Source organism: Coffea arabica, chromosome 7c (genome assembly GCF_036785885.1).
Source record: "Coffea arabica cultivar ET-39 chromosome 7c, Coffea Arabica ET-39 HiFi, whole genome shotgun sequence".
NCBI lineage: Eukaryota > Viridiplantae > Streptophyta > Magnoliopsida > Gentianales > Rubiaceae > Coffea > Coffea arabica.
In genome coordinates, this window is record NC_092322.1 from 39,524,387 (window position 1) to 39,549,196 (window position 24,810).

General features: G+C 33.6%; 3 protein-coding genes and 1 long non-coding RNA gene across 4 annotated transcripts; 2 read left to right on the top strand and 2 right to left on the bottom strand.

Annotated features, from left to right (window-relative positions):
• LOC140010761 (uncharacterized) lies at window positions 1-2,096 on the bottom strand. Its single transcript, XR_011817876.1, has 2 exons — window positions 1,916-2,096; window positions 1-432 (listed from the first exon to the last, which is right to left on the bottom strand). It is a non-coding gene; the product is annotated as an uncharacterized lncRNA (long non-coding RNA).
• Window positions 2,097-7,699: 5,603 nt separating this feature from the next.
• Window positions 7,700-8,941, top strand: LOC140010709 (uncharacterized). The gene has a single exon (XM_072058029.1). It carries the CDS (start codon window positions 7,700-7,702, stop codon window positions 8,939-8,941), a length of 1,242 nt encoding a protein of 413 aa, XP_071914130.1.
• A 1,809-nt stretch (window positions 8,942-10,750) lies between these two features.
• On the top strand, window positions 10,751-11,794 carry LOC140010710 (uncharacterized). Its single transcript, XM_072058031.1, has one exon. The coding sequence runs from the start codon at window positions 10,751-10,753 to the stop codon at window positions 11,792-11,794; it is 1,044 nt and encodes a 347-aa protein (XP_071914132.1).
• Window positions 11,795-15,980: 4,186 nt separating this feature from the next.
• Window positions 15,981-17,197, bottom strand: LOC140010711 (uncharacterized). The gene is made up of 3 exons (XM_072058032.1): window positions 17,009-17,197; window positions 16,552-16,902; window positions 15,981-16,070 (listed from the first exon to the last, which is right to left on the bottom strand). The coding sequence occupies exons 1-3, from the start codon at window positions 17,195-17,197 to the stop codon at window positions 15,981-15,983; spliced, it is 630 nt and encodes a 209-aa protein (XP_071914133.1).
• Window positions 17,198-24,810: the final 7,613 nt, after the last annotated feature.

A 24,810-nucleotide genomic window follows, 5' to 3' on the forward strand; every position in this document is an offset into this window, starting at 1 on the left:
AAATTAAGTGTTCCAGTTTTCATTAAATGCAAAGACAACCACATAGCAAACAACATGAAATAATTTAATACAAATCCAAAAGTTGTTGGTTGCCTGCAAATTGATGGCCTTTAACTCGAATACATATTTTTCAATGTATAATATCACATTTTCAACTCAAAATCATAATCAATTCTCATAATCTCTCATCATTTATATTAACAAAGAAGCAATTTTGCAACGGTTGTCGGACGTCCGGTGCTCAGGTATTGTGCGTCCGATCGAGGTTAGAGATCTTAGAGGTGCTGATTTATCAGATTCGGACGTCCGAAGATAGGTTCTTTGCGCGTCCGAAGATACTTAACGGTTATCGGACGGCCGATAGGATGTATTTGTGCATCCGACAGATGTTTTAGCAAATGCTTGGCTTTTGAACCTGTTTTGCTCCATTTCCTGCCCAAAAACAAATTTGAAAAACATTAGTTTTATCCACTTGTTTTGCAATCATCAAAAGGTACGAACAAAGATAAACATCATGGCACCAATTTAATTGGAAATATAATAATATAAAAATGTGCTAGACTCACATTATCATGTTAAAAAATGTAAATAAACTCAAAACACTTAAAATTTATAATTTAAATGCATGCAAGAGAATTATAATTAACAATTAAAGGAAGGGAACAATTATAATTGAAAAATCAAAACACTATTAGAGGCTAAATTGCAAAAATAAAAAAGTTTTTGGAATCAAAATATAATTTTATAAAAAATTAGGGGTTAAAATTAAATAAAGACAAAGTTTAGGGGCCAAATACAATTAAATTAAGGGTCTAATTGAAAGAAATCTAAAATTTTAGGGATACAATAAAATTACTCAAAAGATTGAGGGTCAAATTTACAAATTACAAATTTTGATTCTGATTTAGACAAAATATGATGAAGTAAAAGTTGGGCCATCTTTTTTTTTTTTTTTTTTTGCTTTGGCCGAAATACACTAACTCAGTAGAAAAATGCGGGCTAATCCATTAAAAAAACAAGCAAATCCAATCAAAATTTAAACAAATTTAGATTTTATGAAAATGTTGGGCCTAACCCTAAAGTCCAGACAAAACCCAAAGCAAAAAATAATACCAGCCCACTCTTAAACCCAACTACAAATAAATAAAAATCCAACCCTTTATTTTTTATTTTTCTCTTTTTTTTCTTTCTTTTATTTCTCTTCTTCTTCTTCCCTCAGATTGAAGCTCTAGTCGCCGGATCGCTAGCGATATTTTTGGTCATAAAAACTCACCAAAATACGCCTATTCACTCAATTTTTCGCATAAAATCCGTCTCCGGCCTTAGTTTTGGCAAAAAAATGCACAAAGAAGGGTAAAAAAAATCTAATTTACAGCCGGGTTTTATCTTTTAAAAAAATCGCTCAAATCCTTACCAAAATTCATAAAATTTACACCAAAACAACCCTTGTGAATTTTAAAGTGCAATTATGACTTTAGTTTGGAAAAAAAAACAACAACAAAGTGATACATTAAAGCAAAAACAGCCCAAAATGAAGAAAAATATTTCAATGCTTTTAAGGCTCAAAATTTCAAAAAATTTGAATAACCAAACATCTTTCAGACCACGTACTATCTATGACCATCTATCTTAACAAAAGTATATGCACAACATTTAGCACCTTAATTCAGTTTTTCCATTTAAACATTTTTTCAAACACTTAACGTGCATGATTTTGGCCTATACAATCCATGGAACTTAAGCAGACTTAGATCCCACATTTTCATCAACAAATCACTATAACAATCCATAGCAACTCATGTGAAACATTCCATTTACAACCACAATCATAAAAGAAAGAGAACAAGAATAAAAAATAATGAAGAGTAGGGATAAAAAAAATGTTTGGGTATGACAATGAGGCAAAGAACATCACCTTGTTTTCATAGTACAAAAAGGCAAACAAATAGATGGTGGTGATGATGGTTCGGACTCGGTGATAGTATCCACCTCTTCCACCTTCTCTTTTCTTTCTTTTCTTCGTGTGACTTGCAAATTGAGAGAGAGCCGAGATCATAAGGTAGTATTTTTTGTTAGTTGTTGTTTTGTGTCTTGATTGAAATAGCTAGAGAGGGTGTGAGGACTCGCAAAATTCTTCTTATTTTCTTAAAATGCCCTTGTATTTTGAATAAATTACTTTATAATAACTTTACTACTCATTCACTTCCTCCATAGTTGTAATAAATCATAGAATCCAGAGTTACATCTTTAGTTTTATAGTTAGCATAAATTGTTATGAAATAACAAAAATGTGGATGTCCCTTTGTATTCCCAAGGGGATTAATTCATGATTTTATGACTACTTATGTATAGAAGTTACAATTCATAAATCCATTCATGTAGTGGAGAAACCGTTTCATAGGTTTTTTCATATTATTGTAATAGTGGATGTTTAATAGGATTTATGTACCTTTAATCTTGTAGTGCCTATATATAGAGGTACATTGAAACCCTTTGGGATGACTTTTGTATCGTATTGGAATATAAGAATATTACTCTCCATTTCTCTACTTCTTTCTCCAATATTTCACTTGATATTATAGTAGTTTATTTGATTAGTTTTATAACATAAATTAGGTTTTTTCTTCATATTTCGATAGTGTGATTAATTGTGGATGTGTGTTTACTAAATTTGGTGGTTAAAAGTGAGTTTTAGATATGAGAAAGTGTGTGATTAGAACTGCTAATAATAAGTTAGTGAATCATAAGTTAAAACACTAGTACGGGTGAGTTAAGGAAAATCGGCTTGAACCGACGTGCACCGAATCTTGTATAATGAATGAAAGATTCATAACAGGATTACCAAGTCTATTTTCACAAAGAATAATGGATAGTTTACAAAAGGAAATGGGAATAGATGTAATTTCAAATATTACTTTTGGACAATTATTTGCTTTTGTGAAAAAAGAAGGATTAATGTTATGTTCAGAATTAAGATTTCAAATAAAATATGGATCAAAAACAAAAGAAGTAGGTTCATTCTGTGATGCATTCGGAATTAAAAGAATAAAATCACCATCTGCATATAAAAAGAAAATTAAAAAATATAATACTCAAAAAAGACAAAAATATAAAAGACCTGAAGAAAATAAACCAGAAAGAACAAGAAGATTCATTAAAAAGAAAATTGTTTGTTATAAATGTGGAAAAGTAGGACATAAAGCAAACAAATGTAAATTAAAAGAAAAAATTAATGAAATCTGTGCAAATGAAGATGAAATTAAAAATAAATTAATAAATTTATTAATAAATGAAAAAGATAAAAGTTCTGAAGAAGAATATTATGATGATATTTCTAGTTCAGAAAGTGAAGAAAATTGTAATTGTTCTAATACTCCTAAATATATAAACGTTATAACTAAAAAAGAAGATAAAGAATTTTTATTAGATATAATAGAAAAAATTGAAGATCCAATAGCTAAAAAGGAATATTTAGAAAGATTAAAAAGTTTAATTATTCAAGAAGATAAAATGCCAAAGATAATAGAACCTTTTAGCATTTGAAAATTAATAGATAAATATCCAAATATAGATATAATGAAGAAAGAAACTACTAAAGATCTTCAATCAGAAATTAATAATCTTAAAATACAAATAAAACAATTACAACAAGAAATAATAGAATTAAAAACAAAAGATTTAGAAATAGAAGCAAAAATAGCATTAATAAATAATCAGCCCTCAACCTCTAATTTTAAAACAGAAGAAATATTAATATCAGAAAAACCGGTAGAAGAAACTCAATATTTAAATACTATAGAAAAAATGACATTTCAAAAATGGTTTGCTTTAGTAACCATTACAGTAGAAGATTTCAAAGAAACTTATGTAGCTTTAATAGATAATGGATGCACACCCCTATTTGCAAAGGCTAAAACGACACTTGAACATATATTAATAATAGAGTAATATATTGTTAGTCTTTTGAACCACAACTCGTAAATTATATAAATTACCAATGTCTTAAAATTTTCTAGAGCGTTGGCATCTTTCATCTCTTTTTCACCATGTATAGGCTGTGAAGTACTTGAGTTACTTTAAAGATCAGCATACTTTACAAACAAATTCAAGCCTATATCAAGAAAAAATGAATACATAATCAATACCCATCATTTCCTCTCTAACTTTATTCTTTAATTCTGCTCTCACCCTTTCCATCCTTTTTGTTTCTTTCTTTGTTAGACCATAACATTATCAACCATTAAAACATTTTCTCAACTCGAATTTCAAAGTCGTGAATTTGCTATTTGCAACCAACAAGAAAAGAAAATGATGAGAGTAAATCTAACACATTCATTTAAAGACTTTAAATGCTATACAATAGAGTTAATTAGCAGAAAGAACATTAACATATATTTTAAAATTACTAACATAACCAGTTTAACACGGTACTCAATAGTAGCAAGTCTAGTTCCATTCGCAAAGTGCACTGTCTCATAATTGTCACACTGCACCAATAGCTTTTTGTATTGTTTATAATGCCCTTGTGCAACAAAATACTGTAAAGTTCCAATAATAGCTGTGAACTCTACATCAAAAATATTTTTCACGTCATCAACAACATCAGCCTGTCTCTCGCCTTCTATGAAAGAGAGATGATTTCTGTATAATCCTCCATAATACCCTTTACCCATAGGACCACTAAGATTGAATATACCATCGACAGAACATGTCAACTCCCTAAAAAGTAAAAATATTTTCATTTTCATCAGCCCTAAAACACCAAAATAAGTTTAAGAAACAGCAATGCACTATATCCTTTACCCACAAGATTATCAAAATTGAATATACCATCTACAAAACATGTGAACTCCTTAAAAAGTAAAAATATTTTCACTTTATCCCAGAACATCAAAATGATTACAAGAAATAGCAAAATAAGAAACTTACTTCTCATCTTGTAATCCTTCCCATTTTGCAATACTTGGGGGTCTCGTCAACTTCTTCACAGGTGCATCTACATCATGCATCTACATCTGCATCTAAATGTTGCATTTCTTTATCAAATTGCACAAGACTCATCTTTTTTCACAAGACACGGAAGCGAGCCACCGACACCAACTATCTAATGAGATGACTATAGGCCGGGAGCTTTCTGTGATATTCATTGTTGGATGCGGCGAAGCAAGTTCCATTGTGTATTTGACTTCCAACTCCAATGTCATTTACTTATAGGGGTGTGCAAAATCAAAAATTTCCGATTTACAGACCAAATTCGAATTTCGAAATCGGTAAATAGAAAATCGGAATCGAATTCGGATTTTTTGAATTCATATATTTCGAATTTGGTTCGAATTCGATAATAAAGTTTTTCAAATCGAAATTTTCAATTTCAAATTCATAATTCGAAATCGGAATTCGAATTTCGATTTCGATTTCAAATTCGTTTTTAATATATAAGTATATTTTTATACATGTAATATAAAATTTATATTATAAAATATAATATTATATAATAAATTTTATATTATATAATAATATATAAATTTTTTCGAATTCGGTGAAATCGAAATTAACGAATTCGGTACGAATTCGAATTCAGAATTGGTGAATTTAAAATCGAATTCGATCGAATTATCAGATACCAAAATTTCAAAAAATTTCGAATTATTGATTTCGAATTGGATGCACACCCCTATTTGCATAGGCTAAAACGACACTTGAACATATATTAATAATATAGTAATATATTGTTAGTCTTTTGAACCACAACTCGTAAATTATATAAATTACCAATGTCTTAAAATTTTCTAGAGCGTTGGCATCTTTCATCTCTTTTTCACCATGTATAGGCTGTGAAGTACTTGAGTTGCTTTAAAGATCAGCATACTTTACAAACAAATTCAAGCCTATATCAAGAAAAAATGAATACATAATCAATACCCATCATTTTCTCTCTAACTTTATTCTTTAATTCTGCTCTCACCCTTTCCATCCTTTTTGTTTCTTTCTTTGTTAGACCATAACATTATCAACCATTAAAACATTTTCTCAACTCGAATTTCAAAGTCGTGAATTTGCTATTTGCAACCAACAAGAAAAGAAAATGATGAGAGTAAATCTAACACATTCATTTAAAGACTTTAAATGCTATACAATAGAGTTAATTAGCAGAAAGAACATTAACATATATTTTAAAATTACTAACATAACCAGTTTAACACGGTACTCAATAGTAGCAAGTCTAGTTCCATTCGCAAAGTGCACTGTCTCATAATTGTCACACTGCACCAATAGCTTCTTGTATTATTTATAATGCCCTTGTGCAACAAAATACTGTAAAGTTCCAATAATAGCTGTGAACTCTATATCAAAAATATTTTTCACGTCATCAACAACATCAGCCTATCTCTCGCCTTCTATGAAAGAGAGATGATTTCTGTATAATCCTCCATAATACCCTTTACCCATAGGACCACCAAGATTGAATATACCATCTACAGAACATGTCAACTCCCTAAAAAGTAAAAATATTTTCATTTTCATCAGCCCTAAAACACCAAAATAAGTATAAGAAACAGCAATGCACTATATCCTTTACCCACAGGATTATCAAAATTGAATATACCATCTACAAAACATGTGAACTCCTTAAAAAGTAAAAATATTTTCACTTTATCCCAGAACATCAAAATGATTACAAGAAATAGCAAAATAAGAAACTTACTTCTCATCTTGTAATCCTTCCTATTTTGCAATACTTGGGGGTCTCGTCAACTTCTTCACAGGTGCATCTACATCATGCATCTACATCTGCATCTAAATGTTGCATTTCTTTATCAAATTGCACAAGACTCATCTTTTTTCACAAGACACGGAAGCGAGCCACCGACACCAACTATCTAATGAGATGACTATAGGCCGGGAGCTTTCTGTGATATTCATTGTTGGATGCGGCGAATCAAGTTCCATTGTGTATTTGACTTCCAACTCCAATGTCATTTACTTATAGGGGTGTGTAAAATCAAAAAATTCCGATTTATAGACCAAATTCGAATTTCGAAATCGGTAAATCGAAAATCGAAATCGAATTCGGATTTTTTGAATTCATATATTTCGAATTTGATTCGAATTCGATAATAGAGTTTTTCAAATCGAAATTTTCAATTTCAAATTCATAATTCGAAATTGGAATTGGAATTTCGATTTCGATTTCAAATTCGTTTTTAATATATAAGTATATTTTTATACATGTAATATAAAATTTATAATATAAAATATTATATAATATATTATTATATAATAAATTTTATATTATATAATAATATATAAATTTTTTCGAATTCGGTGAAATCGAAATTAACGAATTCGAAATGGAATTCGGTACGAATTTGAATTCAGAATTGGTGAATTTGAAATCGAATTCGATCGAATTATCAGATACCAAAATTTTAAAAAATTTCGAATTTAAACTTTCGAATTATTTATTTCGAATTGGATGCACACCCCTATTTGCATAGGCTAAAACGACACTTGAACAACTGGACAATAGTATTACAGGAAGTGGGAAAAGGAAGATATTGATCTTTGATGAGGAAATGGAAGAAGTGCACCAGCAAGAGACAACTAATAAAAGAGCTAAGCCATACGAAGCAACTGGTGTGTCAGCTATGTCTGAGGTAGAGGTGAGGTCCTTCCCGAATGGGGCCCCTATAAGGATATGAGGGCTTTGGTGTGGAACTGTCAAGGAGTGGGGAGCCCCTTGACAGTTCTCCATCTGAGGGAGGTGAATAACCTCCTCTCTCCAAGCCTGATTTTTCTGAGTGAGACTAAAAACAGGAAGTATGTGTTGGACAAGATAGCTAGAGGGTTAAGGTTTGACAATAGTGCAGTAGTGGAAGCTATGCACAAGGCAGGAGGTATGGCCATCCTTTGGAAGGAGGAAACACTGATATTGGAAGTTAATCAAACAGCTTTCACTATTGAGGGCAGAATAAAGGATGATGATTACCATTGTGACTGGTGGTTTATAGGGATCTATGCGAGCTGTGATGATCAGATTAGGAAGGAACAATGGAGAGTTCTAAGAGATAGAAGAAGGCTGTGGGGGGATAGATTCATGATTGCAGGAGACTTCAATGACATTGTGTCCAATGAAGAAAAATGGGGAGGAAATCTCAAAGAGGAGAGAAGCTTTACGGAATTCAAGGATTTTATTGATCATACTAACTTGATAGATTTAGGTTTTGAAGGCCAACCATGGACTTGGAGTAACCATTGGGAGGATGAAGGAGAGATTAGACAGAGGTTGGATAGATGCTTGGCCAGTTATGATTGGGTCCAAACCTTTGAAAAAGCTAGATGTCAACACCTGGACACGTATGCCTCTGATCATAGCATACTTTGCTTGGACACCGAACCAGATAAGGAGAAGAGGAAAAAAAAGTTTTACTTTGACAAAAGATGGTTGCAAAAGAAAGAGGTTCAGCAGGTAGTGGAGCAAGCTTGGCAGATAGATGAGCCTGGCTCCCGTATGTTCAAGGTTATCAAAAAGATCAGAAATTGCAGAATTGAACTACTGAAATGGAGAAACACCTTCCAAGCAGACTCTAAGAGAAGGATTGTGGAAATAGGCAAGGCTCTGGAGAAGGTGAGAGTCTCAGATTCGGATAACAAAAAAGAACAAGTTGCTGAGCTTAAGAACCAGCTTAAAGAAGCCTACAAGGAAGAAGAGAAATTCTGGAGGCAAAAAGCTAGGATTGAATGGCTTAGAGAAGGAGATAAAAATACAAAGTATTTCCACGCCTTTGTTAGGGGGAGAAGGACTAAGAATAGGATCCGAAATCTGCAAAGGGATGATGGTTCTTGGACTGGAAATGAGGAGAAAGTTATCTCAGAAATCTCTGGTTTTTTAGAAGGCTGTTTACAAGTGGAGGGAGAAACGATATGTCAGAGATCCTAGAAGGTATTCCCCTCTCCATAAATCAGGAGATGAACACCAAATTAACTAAACCGGTTGAGGAAGATGAGATCAGGGTAGCCCTTTTTTCCATGCAGCCTGATAAAGCTCCAGGCCAGGATGGCATGTCCCCTTTATTTTTCCAAAGGTTTTGGAGCATTATCAAAGGGGATTTGATTCCAGCTATTCAATCTTTTTTTAGCTCAAGCTTTATGCTTAAATCAATTAATCATACTATCATTTCTTTGATCCCCAAAATTTTGAATCCAACCTGTCTAAAAAACTTTAGACCTATCAGCCTGTGTAGTGTTATTTACAAAACCATTTCCAAAATTCTGGCCAATAGGCTAAAGCTTGTTCTGGACAAGTGCATTAGTGACACCCAATCAGCTTTCATACCAGATAGGCAAATATTAGATAATGTAATCCTAGCTCATGAGTACATGCATTACCTTAAAAACAAAAGGCAAGGAAAAGAAGGATATATGGCAATCAAACCAGACATGGCCAAAGCCTACGATAGAGTGGAATGGCATTTCTTACAGGAAATGATGCAGAAGATGGGTTTCTGTGCTAAATGGATCAATTGGATACTTAGCTGCCTGAAGACAGTATCATACTCTTTCAACTGCAATGGAGAAACTAAAGGTTTTGTCACACCAGAGAGGGGAATAAGACAGGGAGATCCACTGTCGCCTTACTTGTTCCTAATCTGCTCAGAGGGGTTTTCCAATTTGCTGAGGAAAGCTGAAGAGAGGAATGACATAACAGGCTTGAGAATTAGCAGACAGGGGCCTATCATCTCACACCTTTTCTTTGCAGACGACTCACTTATTTTCTGTAAAGCTAACATGAAGCAGGCCTCAGAAATCATGAAGATCCTCAAGATATATGAAGAGGCCTCAGGACAGTTGATTAACCTTGATAAGTCGTCTGTCTTTTTTAGCAAGAATATGTCCATGGAGCAAAGAAAAGATGTATGTAGCTCAATGGGGGGGGGATGGCAGAAATAAAACAAGGAAAGTACCTAGGACTGCCTATGGTCATCTCTAGGTCAAAGGACCAGATTTTTGGTTTCATTAAGGAAAACATTAAGAGAAAGCTGCAGGATTGGAGGAACAAGTTGCTGAGCTCAGCAGGCAAGAAAGTGATGCTTAAGGCAGTCTCAATGGCTATGCCAACCTATGCCAACCTATGTAAAGATATTAGCTCACTGATGGCCAATTATTGGTGGGGGGATTCTAATGGCAAAAACAAATTGCACTGGCTTTCTTGGAAGAAACTGTCAATGAAGAGGAATGCAGGAGGCCTAGGATTTAAAGACATTGAAGCCTACAATAAGGCATTGCTAGGTAAGCACATTTGGAGAATACTCACTAAACCAAACCTTCTGTTAAGCAAAGTGATGAGAGCACGATACTTCCCCAAGGACTCAATATTAACATGCAAGATTCACAAAAATTCTTCCTAGATATGGCAAGGATTATTAGGAGCCAGAAGCTTGATGGTCAAAGGGGTGATCAGACGGATTGGCAATGGGAGAAGTACAAGAATATGGGACCACAGGTGGATTCCTGGATCTAGTTCAGGTAAACCAACCTCATCCAGTCCACTGAGTAGGGAATTGAAGATGGTTCATGAGTTAATCAGCCATCACAGATGGAATAGAGTAACCATCTTCAAGAATTTTCATCAGAGTGATGCTGAGAAAATCCTAAGCATACCCATAAGTCTAACGGAGAGGGAGGATAGCTATTATTGGCAACACAATGCAGGGGGGATATACACGGTCAGTTCAGGATATAACTTCTAATGGAGGAGAGTGCTAATGCTGAGAAGGAAAAAGCAGAAGAATCTGAGCCAAGTATAACAGATGGCAGTCAACAAGTTAGACAAATGTGGAACACCCTTTGGAAGCTCAACATCAAACATAAAATTAAGATTTTCATTTGGAAATGCTTAACAAGGGCATTACCAGTAAGAGCAGCAATTCACAGGAAGACAGGATTGGGAGATCCAGTGTGTAGAATCTGTGGGGAAGAGCAAGAAACAGTGGAACATCTTTTGCTCAAATGCCAACACACTCAGGAGGTACGGAAGGTAGCACCATTACAATGGGATGGGGCAGTAGACCAACAAGGAGACTTCAAACGTTGGTGGGTAAGAATCTCAGAGGCAAGGAAAAGGCCAAAGGGGATGGAGCATATTGGGTTGACTGCAAACATCTTATGGCAAGTGTGGAAAGATAGGAATAAGAAGGAATTTGAAAATATAAGCAGTTGTTCAGCAGCTAGGACAATTGGGAAAGCTCAGAAGGAATGGCTCGAGCAAGAGGAAAGCTTGAACACTAAAACCAGCCTGAGCCCAGAAGAAACAACTTCCAACATTGAAGAGCATTATCAGGGGCAGGCAGAAGAGGGCACCATTATTTTGGACGTGGCTACAACAAGTCATTATGATCAGGTCTCACTGGGGATTGGAGTTACAGCTAGGAGGCATCCAAGCATCAGGCTTGTGGAATGGGCACTTAAAGAGAGAAGCCTGGGAGATAAAGCCATAGATGAAGCAGTGGCCATTAAGCTGGTGTTGTGCAAAGCTCTAGAGCTGCATTGGAGTAGAATCATGATTCACTCCCACAACCAGGAACTGTTGAGACAGCTAAAGTACAAGAGCCCGTCCAACAGTAGATTAGCCACCTTGATAGATGACATTTTAAACATGCAAAAGTTGTTTCGCATGTGCTTGTTTTGTTTGGTTAAGGAAGAAAGCATAGTAAGAAGTAAAAGGTTAAGTTCTCATGCCTTAGGCATTATTGTGGATGAGGAATGGAACTTCCTCAGTGACACTGAGCACTAAGTCTTCTCGAGCCTTGCTCGCACTTGTAATTTTCTTGTTATATTGAATGAAATGATCCTACCGTTTTGAAAAAAAAAAAAAAGGGATCGAGGCACCACCAATCCCTCAAGTGGAGTTGTCAATTATAGCAATCATGTCGGAGTGCAACTTGCAATCCCCTTCAGCTGTCTAGACAAACACACTTAGACACTCGTTGGTTGAAAATATCAACAATAGTTAGCCAACTGCATCCAATTCATTAAATGTGCTTGATACAGTAATAAATGATTTTGGTTGTGAGTTGTGATTAGCCAAGTACATTACCGTTGCGCAAAAGCTCCAAGATTTGAGGGGCTTAAAGGCTCTGAGAGAAAAGGACACAAGAACTCGATAAAGTTCATCCATGGGGCCTAGATAGTATTAAAGCTCCAATTGCGTTGTATTATATGAATTGCTCTCTATTCATGGTTTAAAAACGCAGCAAATTCTGACTTCGTCTGGTTCTTCTTTTTTTTTTCAAACGATAACATGGTATTAAACGTAAAAAAGATACAAGGTCAGAGCAACTGCTCCTGTAAATCTGCTTGAGCTAACTCTAGCAGCCATGCTGGGAAGCTATGCTTCCATTCAGCTGAATCAATCAGTTTTATAGCAAATTTTGCTAAATGGCGACTTACATAGTTGTTGCTCCTTCTAGTGTAGGAGAAACAACATTTATCAAAATCTTTTATCAGCCTCCAAATGTCCAACTGAATTATGGCTATGCTCGCTTCCTTCTCTCTTGCATTGATTTTGTCCACTACTTAGCTTACAGCTGTTGGTTTTAGACCAAAATAAATCATATAAGTCACAATAATTTCTCTAATAAAATTTAACAAATAAATTAACAAAAATTCATACCTTAATCTTGCATTAAAAATGCAAATAATTTGTACCATAAATATGTTGATTTGGCATGGGTTGAGGCACAGACTAGATCGCTCTCTTTAAGACGATTCACGTCCTTACGGAGTATCCTCCGGTGTAGTAGGTCTTAGCACGTCGCCTCCAGGATACAGCAGCCCAGCCTTTTGTACACTGTAGTCTACTCCAATCTACACTATTGGAGCAAGACAGAAACCTCACACTAACACTGTTCTTTGCCCTATAAACACTTATAGTAGTGGAGGAAAAATAGAAGGTAGTATAGAGATAGCAAAGTATATATTTGGTTTGGTTGATAGATGCCTTATATATAGGCTAAAAAATTAGGAATATTAAAATACCAACATTAATAGGAATTAACACCTCATATTTAAGTTACAAATTGAAAAGTCTAAATTCATTGTATAACGGTAAAAAAAAATTACTAAATGGTTTCATAAAACCTAATCATTACATAAGTTACAAAAGCAAGACATAAATCCCATAAGTTACACATTTAAATGTTTCAATTTGTAACTGAAAATTTATTTAAAGAATTTGTAATTTATTTTATTTGAATTCAAAATAAATATGTGATATTTTTTATTAAAATATCCAACAATCCCCCACTTGTTTTAATAAAAAAATATTTTATTTTTAAACTTAACACTTAATAGGGCAAAGATTAAAAATTCATGCATAATGAAGGTGGCAATGCCTTTAAACCTTCACTTAGTGCTCAACAATTCCCGTGCTAGAGTCAAAGTAGACTTAGCCTTTAAACGATGACTACTTGAGGGCACGTGAAATCCTATCACACACATGAATCTTTCAGTGTTCTCAAATAGGTTTCATAAGCCAGCACATTTATGGCCTTGTGCTTTATCCCGATTTTCATGAGTGCTCTAGAGAACCAGTCCAAATTCTCATAGGAAGCGGCCCTACTTCCACACTCATATAGGTGAGTCTATCAAGGATGCTCCTATGACTTAGACATCCCACCCATAAGGGCTATAGAACTCATTAAGGGAATAAAAATCCCAACCTCGCTTATCGTCATAGGATCACAAATGCACTTACATCATAGGGATAGACAATATAATCAAAGTAGTGTATATTAATCAACCAAATCACTTTATGATTCGTTTGTCTCCGACCTAGTTCTTGGGATCTCCAGTCCCTAGATGGTTGTATCCTCATAGGTGATTTTTAACATATATTAGACTTTTGTCTTATCCCCCTCGATGTGTATCATATCCTTGACTCAAGCTTGAGATTTTTTTTTTCAACACAAATAAAATAACAAAGATATGATATTCTCGAATTTTTTCAAATACCCTCTTAGTTGTCCAAATACATGGAACCAATCTTTGATGATAAAATTTCTCATCCATATATTTTTGCCAAATAATGTAGGCATATATTTACTCATAAGTAATTTTTTAATTTTTTCTATGGCCAGTAGTCTAGTGATTGCACTAGAAGCCATTCTCAAAAAACTTCATGATTATTTTTGCTTTTGCAAAAATATCAAAAAATATTTCAAGTAACTTCACATCAGGTCATACTTTTCAGTGAATGCTAGTCTGCATAACTCAAAATAAAGTTAGAATAGATTCAAAAAATTAATAATTATGTCATACTCGTAAATTGAGCAGATAGAATGGGCATATATTTGCTCACATCAAGCAAAGCCATATTAATTTCCATCATTTCTGTAATTTTCTCAATGGCTAGTAATATAGTAACCCGCCACTCTCATAGTCCTCAATGAATTTTCTTTTGCAAGAAAACTTCATAAGTAATTCAAATCTATCTAAATCATGCCTCACTTCTTAATCTGCACAACTCAAATTAGAGATTAAGAAAATTCAAAAAATATAATAGTCAATGCACTATTATGTTTTAATTTCAAAATTCAATTTGCAAGTAATGCAAGCCTTATAATGAAAAATCTCAAGAGTTTCAAAATTCATAGCTACCAACTTAGTCAACATCCACTGTCTGCGTTTCCATCCAAGTATAATCTTACTATAGTCATGCTTGGCAAGGAAATTAAGTGTTCCAGTTTTCATTAAATGCAAAGACAACCACATAGCAAACAACATGAAATAATTTAATACAAATCCAAAAGTTGTTGGTTGCCTGCAAATTGATGGCCTTTAACTCGAATACATATTTTTCAATGTACAATATCACATTTTCAACTCAAAAGTTCATATTCACAATTTTAACAAAATACAAGTCAAGAGAATAGAATTGTTGAGAATTATATGGCTACTAACTTTATATTTCACAACTTCAAGCCACTAAAGCTATTATCCATGTATATAATTTTTCCTTGGTGACAGTGTAATCTTTTCTTCTTGTATTATCAATACCATTTATTGCTTGTGAAAATGCAGACCTCAAGCTGGACTAAGATCATATGAATTGAAGACAAAACTAGAGAATTTTAAACCCCCACTATTTAAATATAACTTGAACCCTCATAATTGCATGCACCTTGATACCACTATTCTTAAGACAATAACTGGCCATGTTATACATGCATTTCATGGAGTATAGATCTTTATCACCAAATTAATCATTTATATGTCAATGCCAAAATTTTCAATCGGAATAAATCCGTTAATATAAGAGACATTGAAAGTTCATTATGTAACATGACAAGCTCATGCGAAATAGTTGCTTCATACAACATATATTAAAAACTCAAAAATGGCAAAAAATTATTATATTTAGTCTACTAATATACAAAGACATCATGCAAGTACCATGTTTTTCTTGAACAAACAAATACATGATATTCTGTTAATAATAGGCAACTTGGATTCAAAAGTATATATTATGAATTATTTATATGCGCTTACATAATATTGATTCCAGACTCTAAAGCACATAAAACCAATGGATATTACCCTTTCTAGTCTCAGTCTATAATTGTGACCATTCACATGAAATATCTTGTTTATTAAAGTTTGTCCAGATTATATTATACACCATGTAAGATTCTTATTGTCGGGATTATGTTAGTTTTATGATTAGATTATTTAGAAGCAAAACAAGCAATGATAACCTTATCTTATGTGAAGAGGCTAACTCGTCTTAAAATTGTTGGTTTTAGACCAAAATAAATCATATAAGTTACAATAATTTCTCTAATAAAATTTAACAAATAAATTAACAAAAATTCATATCTTAATCTTGCATTAAAAATGCAAATAATTTGTACCATAAATATGTTGATTTGGCATGGGTTGAGGCGCGGACTAGGTCGCTCTCTTTAAGACGATTCGCGCCCCTACGGAGTATCCTCCGGTGTAGTAGGTCTCAGCACGTCACCTCCAGGATACAGCAGCCCAGCCTTTTGCACACTGTAGTCTACTCCAATCTACACTATTGGAGCAAGACAGAAACCTTACATTAACACTGTTCTTTGCCCTATAAACTCTTATAGTAGCGGAGGAAAAATAGAAGGTAGTATAGAGATAGCAAAGTATATATTTGGTTTGGTTGATAGATGCCTTATATATAGGCTAAGAAATTAGGAACATTAAAATACCAACATTAATAGGAATTAACACCTCATATTTAAGTTACAAATTGAAAAGTCTAAATTCATTGTATAACGGTAAAAAAAAATTACTAAATGATTTCATAAAACCTAATCATTACATAAGTTACAAAAGCAAGACATAAATCCCATAAGTTACACATTTAAATGTTTCAATTTGTAACTGAAAATTTATTTAAAGAATTTGTAATTTATTTTATTTGAATTCAAAATAAATATGTGATATTTTTTATTAAAATATCCAACAACAGTCCGATTCCAGCTCCACTTTCCTCCATCCCATTCGTTTAGCTATTACCATTGCTTCTCTTAGCGCCAAAGCTTCCTCCACTTGTGCCTCAGCACAGCCTTCAGTTGGCCTCGCCCATGAGCCTCCCAGTTCCCCTGAGCCATTCCTTGCCACTATACCCCACCCTGCTTTGTTAAGCTTTTGGTCTAAAGCTGCATCAGTGTTGATTTTGATCCAGTCAGCTTGAGGTTTATCCCATCTCCTGCCCCTCTCCTGTTCTCCAGCTGCCAATTTGTCATGTTTTGATCCCTCCCCTTGTGCCAGTTGATACTCATTCCATTCCATCAGTGCCTTATTGATCACCACTATAGGCTCATTGCTCCTGTTGTTGAATTGCTTATGATTCCTAGATTTCCAAATCTGTCATAAAATGTTTGCCGTGAGAGTTATGTGCTCCCTTCCCTTCTCTTGAGCTACAGCCCCTCTTAAGTTCTTCCCACCAATGCCAAAAATTATTCCTAAACACCTCCAGTCCATCCCACTTCAATGGTGCCACCTTCCAAATTGCTCTAGCATTACTGCACAGAAATAACATGTGCTCTAATGTCTCAGAGCTGTCTCCACAGCACTTACACACATGGTCCCCCTTGCCACACTTCCCTTTCACCACTGTATTAGTTGGCAGTATTCCTTGTAAACATTTCCAGAACTTCATCTGGTTCTATAGACGTCATTTTTTGTTCTCTCTTGATATTGCTGATTGCACAGATACTACACACAAATAAAGTCTGTGCTTTCTATCTTAAGCTCATTTCATTTTGTGTATCTGTATATAGAGTAAAGTTTTCCTATTTGATATTCCTTCTTTATAGACAAATCCTAACTCTTGATAAGGTAATGAACTATTTTTCTGCAGAACGAGATGTTACACCTGGCAGTGATCTGTGCACGAATCCGCGTCGCTACACTTTCTGATCCGGATGTAGACCCGAACCAGAGAAGGACATTTTGAATCTGCTTTGTGGATTTGTGCTGTATTATAGCCATTCTCTACTTGGTTGTAGGAACAACAAGGCATATACAAGGGCTAATTTCTCAAAACAATTGTGAAAAAAGTCACAAAAATAAGGGAAGTGGCAGGGGTTTTCTCCATCTATCGCCATCACATCTCTCAGATGCAGTGGCCAAAAGAATTTACAGCTATTAAGAAATTTATAAAAAAAAATTTGTGGCAACGATAATATCTCTATAATATAGTCTATTCTAAAGGGAAAGGGGACCATTCGGATGCACCATGCATCCGTATGTAGCCACTAAATGTAGCAAGCTACATATAGTGGCCATTTAGTGGGAGGTAAAATTTGAATATTTGACCTTCCACTCATCAAGAACTTAAATGTCTTGTGGTGACCAACTGAGCCATGCAGCAGCCCTTTACTTTTAAAAAAAAAATGAATCCAATCAGATTTTGTCAACTTTACACCACAAATATGATTCCAAACTTGGAATTTAATAGGGTGAAATATACTTTTAAGCGCTAGTGATTTAGTACTTTATCACATAAATTCCTTATAATTTCAAAAGTTATACATCACCCCCTATTTGGATTAAAATATCAAAATGACGAAATTTGCATTGCATAATGGAGTCAACTAGAATGTCAAAAGTATCCCTATATAAAGTTGAAAATTATTCATTAGCCACAAGGGGTTATATATGTATATTTTGAAAATTAGAAGGGGTTATGTGATAAAACACTAAATCATAAAGGGTTTATTATGGTAAAATATAAATCCATATGGAGTTAAAGTGCTACGCATATTATGTCTATGTATTTTGATCACTTTAGTCATTTTAATTTTTAAATAAGGGTAATTTTGACATTTTTGTGGGTTTCGTTATAGAGAATCATTTCCATTGCTTTAATGTTTTAGTCCAATCTATGATGAGATTATATATAACTTTTGAAACTATAAAAAGTTATGTGAAAAAATCGCTAAACCACAAAAGGGTAAAATTTATTTTACCCAATTTAATAATATAACAATATGATAGAGAAAGAGAAATAGGCAAAAGTTAAGTCGAACATCCAACGACATAAAATAACAGTTTAGATGAGGGGACTCCTGCTATGCTTTCATATAAAAAATACTTTTTAAGGGTTGACTAATTTATTCTCTCTATTTTTTTTTTTTTTTTGGTTTTGCATTAACCAGAGTTTTCTTTAAAAGCAACTCTAAATATCTTTTCAGAATCACTTTTTTTTTTGCGGTAAAAGGTGGGAAAATATTAGAAGCTATAGCTGGAGAATCACTATTCTTTCAAAACAACCTTTGAGAAATTAAAGCAAACAAAAAGATAGATTGTCCACTGTTAACCTACTGATATTCTTAGATAAATTGCCTATCCAGACTGAAGGTGCATTCATCTGTTTGAAATTGTAGGCTTTCACATGCAGTAAGCTCCCCATTTGCCTTATAAAGCTTGAGATCATTTGTATGCTAATAAATAATTTGGCTGCCAAAAGATTTTTTGCCCTTACTCCTTTTTTTTGGCATAGAATTTTAATGCAGTTGTTAGTGACTGCTTCATTAATGTTTTTGGCATAGATTAGATTATAAAAATGTTATCCTTATGACAAAATAAAAAAAAATAGTGACCGTTTCATGCGCCTCAACGAACTATACACGGTTAAGTTGATTAAATAAGACCATATACGTTAGCCCAAAAAGTCCAGAGCAAGACGTACAATATAGATTTTCTTGTTCTAATGGTCTTAAAACTCCGGCAAACATGACTAGAAAGCATACTTATTAAATCATGTCTGACAAGGAACCAGCATTATTTCTTAATTATTTCATTTTTGTTTAAAAACAAATTAATTGTCTAACTACTCAAATACTCTCAATTTGAAAGTTAAAAGGATTAATTCTAAATAAACAAAAGTAAACAAGTCTATTAAAAAAATTTAGTTATCAAATAAAAACTAAGTGATAAAGTCTTATGCACATATAAAATAAATATCCAATGTACAAATTTTGTCAAAAGTATATGTACACTTTGCACAAGTATTTACAAAAAAAGATCAATTCAAAAATCAGGCGGATTCCCAGATGAACCAGGAGGTCAAACGTGTTTTACCGAGTTTGATTGGGTCAATTCCATATTTAGTTAAACTAAAAATCGGGCCCGGTCTAATACTTGGGTCATCGGGCCAACCGATTCAACCACGGGTTGGATTGAGTTTAATAACTATGCTAGAAAGCAATATTAACCCGACTTTAGAAGTTGTTACTTGTGTTACGCTATTAATGAACAAAACTATCTTTTTCAAGTATTGCCTACAATTTAACCCAAGATATAAATACTTTTAACGTAAAAATGCTTTGTTTAACAAACACTTTTCCATCCACGTTGGTTACTACATTTACTCTCATATATTTCAATTTCTTAAGTATTTTGTTTGAAAAAAAAGTAAACATTTTTTAAAGTTAAAAAAAGATATTTAAACATGATCCACATAAAAGATAAAATATTAGTCCAACTTTAGAATTTCTTACTTTGATTATGTTATTAATAAAAGACTAGTATATTTTACAAATATTTTTAATCTACACACTATTACAACCAAAAACTACCATTTATTTTTTTATATAAAATTTTTCATATAAATACTTTACAGTATAAAACTACTATTAGTTGCATATCAACCAATCCTTGTGCACATGACTCTATTTACCACTACACTCAAAAATATATAATTTTGGAGTAAGTATTTTATTTTTGATGGTTTTGACATTCATCAATATAACCTGCATGAAACTCATCATAGAACCTTAAATAGATAATTGAAAGCATGCATGTGAATCCAAATTTCCAACATGCTCAATATTACTCTGACTTGACAAGGATCTAAGCTCCATGGATCAAATTACAGATGACACATTCTAATGAGGAAAGATTTCAACCAGTGGTTGTTTTTACCTGTATCATTAACAGTAAGAGAAAATATTCCAAGTTTTTGAAGAACAAAAAATATTGCCTCCACCAATTCAAGCTCAATTTAAAGACTCTTAGATTTTCTGACCTACCTAGTGTTCTCCTCATTGCAATTTCTTTGTCAAACAATACTAGAATGCATTGGGAGTTCGATAGCTGGACAAGCATGCTGTTCTTTTGGATTGAATTTGCAAGGGGCTGTATTAGCTGATTGTCATCACAACAGCAAGAGGATTGAAGAAATAAAGAAAAGGAGATAAAATGAACACTGACATCGCAATCCAAATATGTTTTATAGGTACACTATTTTACGTAGACTAAAATTGGTGATTTTGTGTCTAAGAGATCTACAACTAGACAAAGTAATTAGTAGTTTTGGTGTGTCTTAGAGGTTCCAGCTTTAGAGTTGTAGCTCATTGCTTTGTGCTCTACCATGTCCAGTAGCATGTATCATGGATCTTGCTACTTCATGCTAAAAGTGTTGGAAACTTTTCAAAATTTGTATGATGTACATACATGTAATTAATGTATATTCATTAATTTTTGGTACATTTATAGTATTGTGAATATTTCTAAAATGTACATTCATTTATGAATGTATTCATGTATATGAGAATTATTGAATGAAAGGATAGATTCATGTTTTGATCTAATGATCATGAGATGCATGAATTAAAGTGCATGAATGTGTACACAATACTTTGAATCTATTCATACACAATACTTTGAATCTATTCATACAAGTGTTTAATGAGTTCTTTTGTTTCCCAAACAGTCTTCCTATATAAAGAGGTCAAGTAGAGAGTGGTTTGCTGCAGAAAATCACTTTCCTTCTATTGTGTACTCTCTCAAAGCACTCCTTAGTTCACAAAGGGTTTGTCTTACTTTGTGCAAGAGTTTAAGATAAACAAACTTCATCTTATCCTAAAGGATATTTGTCCAAGATTATTGCACTTTATATCGAACAAATAAAGTCTAAAGGAAAGTGATTTCTATCACGATTTGAAGCCAATTCTTGTCACAATAATTGCCAATTCTTTGCATTTTACCCAACAATCTTTAGGCTTTATTCATACTCTACAATGGCTGGTACTTTGAAAGATTTGGCTCCAATATTGTCAAGCTCGAGAGGTTTGATGGAGAGAATTTCGTTCGTTGGCAAAAACGTGTTCGTTTCCTTCTCACTGCACTCAAAGTGGTCTATGTTTTGACCACACCAAAACCATTGATCAATCCCGATAAAGAAACTCTTGAAGACATCCGAAACCATCAGAAATGGGAGAACGACGATGAAATATGCCGTGGTCACATCCTCAATACCATGAGTGACAACCTGTTCGATGTCTACCATTCAATTACTACCGCCAAGGAACTTTGGAATCGATTGGAGTCCAAGTACATGCAAGAAGATGCTACAAGTAAGAAGTTTCTTGTCTCGTTTTTTAATAATTATAAAATGGTAGATAATAAGTCTGTTATGGAGCAATTTAGTGAGATTGAAAGGCTTCTTAATCACTTCACACAACACAATCTACATATGGATGAAGCCATTATTGTTTGCACTATAATAGATAAGTTACCACCTTCTTGGAAAGATTTCAAAAGAGACCTCAAACATAAGAAAGAGGATATCTCTCTTGAGATTCTTGCTAAATCTCTTCGAGTAGAAGAGGAAATTCGCATGCAAGAAAAGAAGAATAATCAAATCCTTGAAGAGAACAAAGATTCTACTTCAAAAGTACATGTGATTGAAGAGAGACAAACTGAAAAGTCTCAAGGAAGCAAGAAGGGCCAACAGCCCAAGAATCAATCCAAGAAAAGAAAGAAGGGATAATGCTTCTATTGCAAGAAAGAGGGACACTACAAGTCCGAGTGCAAGATTCTTCAAAACAAGAAAAAGAAGCAAGAGTCTTCCCAAAACACAAGCAAAAATCTTGTAGCAATGATATCTGAAATCAATATGATTGAAGATGATTTTGCTTGGTGGGTTGATTCTGGAGATACGCGACACGTGTGCAACAATAGATCGTTCTTCAAGTCCATGAAACTGGTGGATGAAAGCACCGTTGTTTACATGAAAAATTCTGCTACAATTCCGATTCAAGGCATTGGAGAAGTAGAATTAAAATTTACTTCCGGAAATGTTGTAATCTTGACAAATGTGTTCTATGTACCGGAAGTTAGGAAGAACTTGGTATCGGCTGGGCTGTTAAATAAATTTGGCTTTAGACTTGTGTTTGAGTCTGACAAGTTTATTTTATCTAAAGGTGGTATGTTTGTAGGCAAGGGTTATCTTTGCAATGGGATGTTTAAGTTGAATGTACTTGCTATTAGAAATAATAAGAGTGATATTATTTCTGCGTATTTGGTTGAGTCTTCTTTTGAATTGTGGCATAATATGATTGATTGGCCATGTTAATTACAAAAGAATGCATGAAATGATGAGACTTGATTTGCTGCCATATTGTGATAAGATTGAAGGAAAATGCAAAACATGCATGCTAACGAAAATTACAAGAAATTCGTTTTCTAAAGTTGAAAGATCATCTAAAATCTTGAATCTTATTCATAGTGATGTATGTGATTTGCATGGTACTCCTACTTTGGGTGGTAAAAGGTACTTTGTGACTTTCATTGATGATTATAGTAGATACTGTCATGTTTTCTTGTTACACTCAAAAGGTGAAGCTTTGTAAAAATTTAAGGCATACAAATTAGAAATTGAACTTCATTGTAAATTCTTTATCAAATGTCTAAGGACAGATAGAGGTGGGAAATATTATGATAGTACCTATTTTGAGTCTGTTGGATAAAAACATGAGGTGATTGCTCCTTACACACCACAACAAAATGGTGTAGCCGAAAGGAAGAATCGTGTATTGACAGAAATGGTTAATACACTTTTGTCAAAATCTGGACTAAGTCAAGGATTTTGGGGTGAAGCCTTGTTAACGGCTTGTCATATCTTAAATAGAGTTCCTAATAAAAAGAGTTCTATAAACCCTTATGAATTTTGAAATAAAAGGAAGCCCAACCTAAACTATTTGAAAGTTTGGGATTGTAGAACTGTTGTAAAACTCTCAGAACCTCAAAAAAAGGAAATTTGGAGAAAGAGGTGTGGAGTGTATATTCTTAGGATATGCACAAAATAGCAAAGCATATAGGTTCATGGTAATTGAATCTAATGATTCAATTTCGGTTAATACCATAATTGAATCTAGAGATGCTATTTTTGAAGAGAATAGGTTCACCAGTATAAAAGTTGTTATTCCAAAATCAAGTGAATTGATAAAAGATGGTGAAAATGAAACCATTGAATTGAGAAGGAGCAAAAGAGCTAGAAAGTCAAAGGGCTTCGGTGGACTTTTATATGTATCCAGTTGAAGGAACTAGAGATACAGTGAGCAACCAAATCTCATATTGCTTCAATATTGAGGCTGATCCCAAGACCTATGAAGAAACAATGAACTCACAAGATGCTCCCTTTTGGAAGGAAGCTATTAATGATGAGATGGACTCAATCATGGATAATAAAATCTGGAAATTAGTAGATTTACCACCTGGTTCAAAACCAATTGGTTGTAAGTGGATTTTCAAGAAGAAAATGAAGATCGACGGAACTATTGATAAGTTCAAGGTCAGGTTGGTTGCCAAAGGGTTCACACAAAAGTATGGTGTGGACTATTTTGACACATATTCACCAGTAGCTAGAATTGCTTCAATTAGAGTGCTACTTGCTATAGCTTCTATCCAAAATCTAGTCATTCACCAAATGGATGTTAAAACGGCATTCTTGAATTGTGATTTGGATGAAGAAATATATATGGAGCAACCCGAAGGGTTTGTGATACCTGGTCAAGAGCATAAGGTGTGTAAACTTGTAAAGTCTTTATATGGACTAAAACAAGCATCGAAGCAATGGCATCAGAAATTTGACCAAGTTATTCTTGCTAGTGGATTCAAAATAAATGAATCTAATAAATGTATTTATAGCAAGTTTGATGATGACAAAGGTGTCATAATTTGTTTATATGTTGACGACATGTTGATTTTTGGGACTGACTTGGAACAAGTTGAAGCCACAAAAACTTTGCTTTCAAGCAAATTTGATATGAAAGACATGGGTGAGGCAGATGTCATTCTTGGTATGAGAATCTTCAAACATGATAATAATATAATGTTGTCTCAAACACATTATATTGAAAAGATTCTTAATAAATTCAATCAAAGTGATTGTATTCCAGTCTCAACACCATTGGATTCCAAAATAAATTTTGTGAAAAATGAGGGGGATCCAAAATCTCAAATAGAATATGCCAAGGTTATAGG

What these genes read in the sequence shown, in the direction of transcription:
- LOC140010709 (XM_072058029.1), top strand. Translation starts at nt 7,700, where the DNA reads ATGAGGGCTTTGGTGTGGAACTGTCAAGGAGTGGGGAGCCCCTTGACA.
- LOC140010710 (XM_072058031.1), top strand. Translation starts at nt 10,751, where the DNA reads ATGGAGGAGAGTGCTAATGCTGAGAAGGAAAAAGCAGAAGAATCTGAG.
- LOC140010711 (XM_072058032.1), bottom strand. Translation starts at nt 17,197, where the DNA reads ATGAAGTTCTGGAAATGTTTACAAGGAATACTGCCAACTAATACAGTG. An exon ending in TGAAGTGGGATGGACTGGAG is followed by an intron (nt 16,903 to 17,008) that starts GTGTTTAGGAAT and finishes ATTTTATGACAG; the next exon opens with ATTTGGAAATCTAGGAATCA. An exon ending in TGGCGCTAAGAGAAGCAATG is followed by an intron (nt 16,071 to 16,551) that starts GTAATAGCTAAA and finishes CCAATAGTGTAG; the next exon opens with ATTGGAGTAGACTACAGTGT.